The 9253-nt window shown below is 44.3% G+C and overlaps 1 protein-coding gene across 1 annotated transcript; it reads right to left on the minus strand.

Annotated features, from left to right (window-relative positions):
* Positions 1–2717: 2717 nt before the first annotated feature.
* LOC136526095 (uncharacterized) lies at positions 2718–6077 on the minus strand (the record flags this gene model as incomplete). Its single annotated transcript, XM_066518866.1, has 3 exons — positions 4791–6077; positions 4217–4391; positions 2718–3715 (listed from the first exon to the last, which is right to left on the minus strand). Coding segments are annotated over exons 1-3 (2403 nt in total), but the record flags the coding sequence as incomplete, so codon positions are not given.
* Between the last annotated feature and the right edge of the window lie 3176 nt (positions 6078–9253).

A 9253-nucleotide genomic window follows, 5' to 3' on the forward strand; every position in this document is an offset into this window, starting at 1 on the left:
AGATCGATACACGAGGAAAGATAGTAAGGAAAATACCAAAGAAGGCAATCAAAAAAAAGAAGAAGACAACCATGAAGACAAGGGATTCCAAAAATCCAGGGGGACAGTGGCAGTAATCTTTGCTGGGGTTCTAGATTCTAGAAGCAAACATCAAGAAAAGCTAGCGTTACGAACCATTATGGCAGCAGAACCTGCTACACCAAGATATCTCAATTGGTCAGAGTATCCAATCCAATTTTCAAGAGAAGACCAATGGACCAGCGTAGGAAACATAGGCCATTACCCACTGGTTCTAGATCCAACCATTGCTGGTATGACTATTACGAAAGTACTAATCGACGGAGGAGCCGGACTCAGCATCATTTTTTTAGAAACTCTAAGGAAGATGGGACTACAACTCGCCGGGATGATTACACCACCAAGCACGCCTTTTTATGGCATAGTACCTGGGAAGGCAGCAACGCCTTTTTATGGCATAGTACCTAGGAAGGCAGCAATGCCACTTGGACAAATCACTCTACCGGTTACTTTTGGGACTCCCTCGACCTACCGAACAGAGTTCATTAAGTTTGAAGGTGCGAACTTCGATTCATCATATCATGCAATCCTCGGGCGCCCAGCACTAGCAAAATTCATGGCAATACCACATTATTCGTACCTATTGCTTAAGATGCTAGGGCCTAACGGTGTCCTCTCTCTTCAGAGTGATTTGAAGCGTGCTTTTGACTGTGATGTTCAGGCAATCCAAATTGCAGCAAAAGCACAGGCCAATGATGGAAGAAAAGAAATAGCCACTGTTGCAGCAGAAATGAGCCCAGAAAAGCTAGAGATACCGGCTAAAAAACCTAGCATGTGATGGGCCAAGGGGTTGTTCCTGATCTTTTGGTGAGTGTGGATAAACTCGATTTGGGGTGGATTCGACGTTGGTTGTCCGACTACAACGACCACAAGGTTGCTGCGCCTTAGCAACAGGTACACCGGCTCCGATTGTGATGTTCTTGCCGTGCCAAGAACACCAAGAACCTGCAAGCAACCGAGAACAAGCAAGAACAAGATGAACAAGCAAATAACTCACGGATTTAAGCCAAAGGCTGAATCTGAATCACAAGTTGGGGTCTTGAAACAAGCAAATCGGGTGGTCTAGCCGACACACGCGTTTACAAGGAAGAAGCAGCAGCTATCTTGCATCTAAACAAAACCCACCCTCATTCTGATGGCTGCTGGCTCTATTTATAAGGAGGAGAGCACAAGGGGGAGTGGGAAACCCTAATCTGGGCGTCCCTCAAAGGGCTGTAGTCAGTACAAGGCCCAAGCCCAAGCTGTAGGTCTCTGCCTCCTTTGGCTTGCTGCGCACAGCTTCGGTAGATTCTGATAGTGGGGTTGGACCCATGTGAAAGAGGACGACGCGCTCTTTCCAACAAGTCAAAAACCAGCTTCATTGGATCTCGTATCAAGGAGTTATGGTACTTTTGATGGAGTGTCCCCTGCTGTCTTGAGATGAGTTGCGTGCCCCATTAATGATGATTCCCACTTGTTCGGCTGCTCCATCCTCATCATGGGGTCTAAACATGAGGCAATGGAGTCTTGACCAACATTCCTAAGAATAAGACAATCATCACCATGATTTAGTAGCATCCAATTCTGAGACGAGTTTGTATGAACAGCGAGGAACGACTTTACCTGATAATTAAGTTGTCGTGCTCGAGCTCTTGTCATCGGACCTTGTTGTGCAGCAGGTGTGGTTGTATCCATGGAAGGGATGTCCTCATCATCCTCCCCTTCTTGCATTTGAGTCATCCTCGACTCTAGTTCATCCTCTTCTCCCAAATATGGCTTCAAATCTGCAATGTTAAATGTGGGGCTAACCCCAAAAGCTATAGGTAGCTCAAGTTTGTACGCATTATCATTAATCCTTTCTAACACTTTAAAAGGACCATCGGCTCTAGGCAGCAACTTAGACTTTCGCAAATCAGGGAACCTATCTTTTCTCAAATGGAGCCAAACTAGATCACCAGGTTCAAAAATGACATGTTTCTTCCCTTTGCTACCAGCTAGTTTATACTTTGCATTCATGCACTCTATTTTCTCTTTAGTGGTTTCATGCAATTTTAAGATCAGTTCAACACGTTGTTTAGCATCAAAGTTCACTCGCTCCGAGGTCGGAAGAGGTAACAAATCAATAGGAGCACGTGGCACAAACCCATAAACTATCTCAAAAGGGCTTTTCTTAGTGGTAGAATGCTGTGAACGATTATAAGCAAACTCAACATGAGGCAAGCACTCTTCCCACATTTTTATGTTCTTTTTCAAAACAGCCCTAAGCAAAGTAGATAATGTTCTATTGACAACCTCAGTTTGTCCATCAGTTTGGGGATGACAAGTAGTGGAAAAAAAAGCTTAGTCCCTAGCTTAGCCCACAAAGTTCTCCAAAAATGACTAAGAAATTTTGCATCCCGATCAGAAACAATGGTGTTAGGCACACCGTGCAATCGAACAATCTCACGAAAGAACAAATCAGCAACATGTGTAGCATCATCGCTCTTATGACATGGTATGAAATGTGCTATTTTAGAAAATCTGTCCACAACAACAAACACACTATCCCTCCCCTTCTTTGTTCTAGGCAGTCCTAAAACAAAGTCCATTGAAATATCTTCCCATGGTGCACTTGGAATAGGAAGAGGCATGTATAAACCATGAGGATTAAGGTGTGACTTAGCTTTCTGGCATGTTGTGCAGCGAGCAACGAACCTCTCCACGTCTCTCCTCATCTTGGGCCAAAAGAAATGACCAGCAAGGATGTCCACTGTCTTTTTCACACCAAAATGTCCCATGAGTCCTCCTCCATGCACTTCCTGCAACAATAACAAACGCACGGAGCTAGCTGGAATGCATAGCTTGTTAGCTCTAAAGACAAACCCATCGGTGAGGACAAATCTGTTCCATGTTTTCCCCTCTTGGCAATTCAGCAATACATCTTTGAAATCATTGTCATGTGCATATTGTTCCTTAATAGTTTCCAAACCAAAGATTTTAAAGTCAAGTTGTGAAAGCATGTTGTAACATCTAGACAAAGCATCAGCAATTATATTTTCCTTCCCCTTTTTGTGTTTGATGACATAAGGAAAGGACTCGATGAATTCAACCCACTTGGCATGTCTACGGTTTAGTTTTGCTTGACTACGGATGTGTTTCAATGATTCATGATCAGAATGTATGACAAACTCTTTGGGCCACAAATAATGCTGCCATGTTTCCAAAGTCCGAACTAGAGCAAGCAATTCCTTATCATAAGTAGAATAGTTCAAACTAGGGCCACTCAACTTTTCACTGAAATACGCCACAGGTTTTCCCTCTTGTAACAGCACACCACCCAACCCAATTCCACTAGCATCACATTCAAGCTCAAAGGTTTTGTTGAAATCAGGAAGTTGGAGTAACGGTGCATGAGTTAACTTATCTTTGAGCGTGTTGAAAGCATCCTGTTGGGCTGCAGCCCAAGTGAAGGTTGCACCCTTCTTGGTGAGTTCATGCAGCGGGGCTGCAATGGTGCTGAAGTCCTTCACAAATCGACGGTAGAAACCAGCAAGTCCTAGAAAACTCCGCACTTGTGTGACCGTGCAGGGAACAGGCCAGCTGTGTATGGCCTCAACCTTGGCTTGATCAACTTCGATTCCCTGCGGTGTCACAACATATCCAAGAAAAGAGACTCGATCTGTGCAAAAGGTGCACTTCTCAAGATTGCCAAACAAGTGTGCATCCCATAGAGCATTGAAAACGGCACGCAAATGATCAAGATGTTCCTCTAATGATCTACTATATATCAAGATGTCATCAAAGTATACCACTACAAATCTGCCAATAAAAGAGCGTAAAACCTCGTTCATTAATCTCATGAAAGTGCTGGGTGCATTAGTCAATCCAAAGGGCATGACAAGCCATTCATATAAACCAAACTTAGTTTTAAACGCTGTTTTCCATTCATCTCCTAGCTTCATACGAATCTGGTGGTAACCACTACGCAAATCAATTTTAGAGAACACAATTGAGCCACTCAATTCATCAAGCATATCATCTAACCTTGGAATAGGATGATGATATCTGATTGTGATGTTGTTTATCGCTCTACAATCAACACACATGCGCCATGATCCATCCTTCTTAGGAACTAAAAGCACGGGAACGGCACAAGGGCTAAGAGACTCACGCACATAACCTTTGTTGAGCAATTCTTGTACTTGTCTCTGAATCTCTTTTGTCTCGTCTGGGTTGGTCCTATACGGCGCACGATTAGGCAAGGAAGCCCCAGGGATGAGGTCAATCTGGTGTTCAATCCCTCGAATTGTTGGCAGCCCCGGTGGTACCTCCTTTGGAAAAACATCAGCATACTCCTGCAAAAGATTAGTGACAGCAGGAGGCAAAGAAATAGATGTATCTTCGAGTGAAAATAAAGTTTCTTTGCAAACCAAAGCATAGCAAACAGTAGTACTAGCATCAATCTCATCCAAATCAGATTTGGTGGCAAAGTAACAAGAGCCTTTCAGCTTGATCTCATTTTTATTATGATGAACAGATTTGCTAGACTTCTTCTTATGTTTCTCAAGTTCATTAGCGACAATCTGATTTTCACTAGCAACAGCCTGATTCTTAAGTTTGCTAGATCTAGCAAGTTCATCTCTTAGAATAGACTCAGGGGACATGGGGTGCAACACAATCTTCTTGTCATTTTGCACAAAAGAGTATTGATTTGTTTTACCAGAGTGCAAGGAATCTTTATCAAACTGCCATGGTCTACCTAACAACATAGAGCATGCTTGCATAGGCACAACATCGCAGTCAATGGAATCATGATAAGAACCGATGGCAAACTCTACCCTTACCAATCGGGTTACCTTCACCTTGCCGCTGCTGTTAAGCCACTGAATGTAGTAAGGCTGCGGGTGTGGTTTTGTGCTCAATGAAAGCTTCTCCACCATTTCAGCACTTGCCAAGTTGTTGCAGCTTCCTCCATCTATGATCACACGGCAAGAGCGTTCCTTGATCACACACTTGGTTTGAAACAAAGTGTGGCGCTGATTTTGTTCAGCCCTCTCCATTTGGGCACTTAGCACCCGCTGCACCACGAGGCTCTCATAGTGCTCAGCAGCTTCAGCCCCAATGTGCTCTTCGTCTTGTTGGAAATCATCTCCTTTCGCTACATTGTTAGCAGCAAGCAAAGCATATGTTTCTTCATCAAAATCACTAGCAGAGGAATACCCACCATCAGCTCGCACAACCATCACACGTGTGCTTGGGCAGTCCTTGCGTACGTGGCCATATCCTTTGCAGTGTAGGCACTGAATATCCCTTGTTCTCCCCGTGGATACCACCGAGGATGAACTCTTGGCAGATGTAGCCGTTGCTCCTCTAGTTGGTTCACTTGGGCATGGTACAGAATTTGTTGTAGAGCAGCGTGGCTTGATGGTCGAGGAAGATTGTGGGGGTGCACGCGTTGACGGTGCAGCAGCATTGGAGAGTGTCCACGGGCTAGCACGACCTGCAGGAATGTTAGCCCTCATGCTAGCTCGTCGTCCCTGCACTTCTCGTTCAGCTTTACAAGCAAGGTGAAATAAACGATTGACAGAATTATATTCCTTATAAGCTAGAATGTCCTGAATCTCCCGGTTCAGCCCACCCATAAATCTAGCTATGGCACCATCCTCATTTTCCTCTAGCCCGCAACGAAGCATACCCATTTGTAGCTCTTGATAGTACTCTTCTATAGATTTGGATCCTTGCCTCAATTGTTGCAACTTATGTAAAAGATCACGGGCATAATAAGAAGGAACAAATCTGGCCCGCATGACCCGTTTCAAAGCATCCCAAGTTGGTGTGTTATTTGGGTTCTTACGATGGTATTCAGACCACCAAACAGAGGCAAAGTCAGTAAACTCACTAGTTGCAGCCCTAACATGTTTGTCCTCAGGGAAATCATGGCAAGTAAATTTCTGATCAACAGCTAATTCCCAACTAAGGTACATATCAGGATTATACCTCCCATCAAAAGCAGGTATGGTGAATTTAATCTTGCCAAATGAGTCATCGGCACGTACCTCTTGCCGTGGTCGGCGAGGACCTGTCTCATGGCGGCGGCGATGTTGTTCGATGCGTCGATGACCATTCAGCTCCTCATCAAGCTCAGTGTCCGCTGTATATTCTTCTTCATCATGACCAGCAGCACTGCCCATGGTGTTGTTGTTGTATCACAGCGATTCTGTTCCATCCTCTCCAATCGCTCCAAGACACCTACAAGAGATGTATTAACAGAACCAAGAGTGCCTTCCAAGGAAGCCAACTTGGTGTTGGTCTCAATCTGAGCCGTCTCCAATTGACCAAGGCGCTCATTGGTGACACGAACATCCTCATCAAGGTGTTCAGCATGGAGCCTCACTTTGCGTTCAAAGTGTTGCAGCAAGGCTTTTGATCGAGGTGATTGTGGAGGGGTCCTTTCACCTTCTCCTGCCATGGTTAGTATGTAGCAAGGGAATCACAAGAAAATATGTCCTACCAACTAACTGAATTAGGTGGCAACAATTTTCATTCTCTCAGCATGTGCAACCGAGTTCTTACATGTCCTTACCTTGCTATGCAGATGGTGTTGGCGATGACAAGAACAACACAAGTAGTAGCAAGTAGAACCCTGTGATGTTGTAGATAATTTGTGGAGCTGTAGGTGGCTTAAAAAATCAAGGTACAGCTGGAACCACGTTAGTCAATGCAAGTTGAATAAGTGTTCAAAGATAGTATCGTGCTGGTCCTAGGCTAACCCGTGCTAGAGACGCGAGCCTAGACACAAATGTTGTCACCGGACAGTAGCAAACAATGGAAATGATGAGAGTAAATAGCATCAACTTAACCCTTCTTTTTTCTTTCTTTCTTTCTTTCTTTCCTCCTTTTCCTTTCTTTTTTCTTTTCTATTTTCTTTTCTTTTCTTTTCTTTTCTTTTCTTTTCTTTTCTTTTCTTTTCGACAAGTAGCACAAACTGAACTTTTGCAATATGATTATAACAAGAATGCAGCAAGTAGCATAGACTTTCTTTTACTAGGGATAAGGATTGCAACAAGTAGTACAAATATGCAATTTGAACTCTCTTATTTTCAGAACTGAGTGTACTCAGATTTGCACCAAAAGGATAGGTGCATAAGGTAGTGTTTGTGTAGGCGCGGCTGAAGGTGATGGTGGTGAGGGTTTTAGCGAAAAGGTGGAGAGAGCAGCGGTGCTTTTGGTGGTGGTGGTGGTGGTATTGGTGGAGATTGCAGCGGCTGAAGTGGGGGGAAAGGCAACAGCGGATTGTGTGGTGACTAAAACGTGACAAGAACTCGAAACTCTAAAGGATTAGAACCTAAGAACCAGCACTTGACACCATGATGTAAAGCACAAACTCAACAAGCAAAGAACTAAGCAGATCAGCAAGGCTCAAACTTGTGTTTGGAATTTCAGTTCTATCCTATTTTTATATTTCTGGACTATAGGTAAAGTAATGAATGGTAAATCACTCACCAAAGAACCTTGCTCTGATTACCACATGATGGGACAAGGGGTTGTTCCTGATCTTTTGGTGAGTGTGGATAAACTCGATTTGGGGTGGATTCGACGTTGGCTGTCCGACTACAACGACCACAAGGATGCTGCGCCTTAGCAACAGGTACAACCGGCTCCGATTGTGATGTTCTTGCCGTGCCAAGAACACCAAGAACCTGCAAGCAACCGAGAACAAGCAAGAACAAGATGAACAAGCAAATAACTCACGGATTTAAGCCAAAGGCTGAATCTGAATCACAAGTTGGGGTCTTGAAACAAGCAAATCGGGTGGTCTAGCCGACACACACGTTTACAAGGAAGAAGCAGCAGCTATCTTGCATCTAAACAAAACCCACCCTCATTCTGATGGCTGCTGGCTCTATTTATAAGGAGGAGAGCACAAGGGGGAGTGGGAAACCCTAATCTGGGCGTCCCTCAAAGGGCTGTAGTCAGTACAAGGCCCAAGCCCAAGCTGTAGGTCTCTGCCTCCTTTGGCTTGCTGCGCACAGCTTCGGTAGATTCTGATAGTGGGGTTGGACCCATTTGAAAGAGGACGACGCGCTCTTTCCAACAAGTAAAAAACCAGCTTCATTGGATCTCGTATCAAGGAGTTATGGTACTTTTGATGGAGTGTCCCCTGCTGTCTTGAGATGAGTTGCGCGCCCCATTAATGATGATTCCCACTTGTTCGGCTGCTCCATCCTCATCATGGGGTCTAAACATGAGGCAATGGAGTCTTGACCAACATTCCTAAGAATAAGACAATCATCACCATGATTTAGTAGCATCCAATTCTGAGACGAGTTTGTATGAACAGCGAGGAACGACTTTACCTGATAATTAAGTTGTCGTGCTCGAGCTCTTGTCATCGGACCTTATTGTGCAGCAGGTGTGGTTGTATCCATGGAAGGGATGTCCTCATTAGCATGCTAGCACCACCAAAAGAAGCTGACGTCAAGCAAATTGACCTAGGCACCGGTGATCCCTCAAAAACGGCAACCATCAGCGCCCACCTATCGGCAAAATAGGAACTCACGCTCACCAACTTTCTTCAGAACAACAAGGATATCTTCGCTTGGAAGCCGGCCGACATGCCAGGGGTCCCAATAGAGTTGGCTGAGCACAGAATTGATATCAATGAAGGCTCCAAGCCTGTGAAGCAACGACTACGACGATTCTCACCAGATAAAGAAGGCAGCAATTAAAAAAGAAATCACAAAACTAATGGCAGCCGAATTCATCAGAGAAATCCTCCATCCAGATTGGCTAGCAAACCTAGTTCTGGTATAGAAAAATAATACAGACGGGTGGCGCATGTGTGTCGACTACACATACCTCAACAAACATTGCCTAAAAGATCCGTTCGGGCTACCACGCATTGATCAGATAGTTGATTCAACAGCAGGATCTGCCCTATTATCCTTCCTTGATTGCTATTTAGGATATCACCAAATCGCATTAAAAGAACAAGACCAGAAGCAAGATATCTTTCATCACTCCATTCGGTGCCTACTGCTACAAAACCATGTCATTTGGACTCAAGAATACTGGTGCCACTTACCAAAGAGCTATCCAAACATGCCTCGGTGATCAGATCAACGAAAACGTAGAAGCATACGTGGATGACATAGTAGTAAAAACAAAGAACCCGGATACACTCATTGAAGACTTAAAAGCAAACCTTCAAAAACCT

Source organism: Miscanthus floridulus, chromosome 19, assembly GCF_019320115.1.
Source record: "Miscanthus floridulus cultivar M001 chromosome 19, ASM1932011v1, whole genome shotgun sequence".
Classification (NCBI taxonomy): domain Eukaryota; kingdom Viridiplantae; phylum Streptophyta; class Magnoliopsida; order Poales; family Poaceae; genus Miscanthus; species Miscanthus floridulus.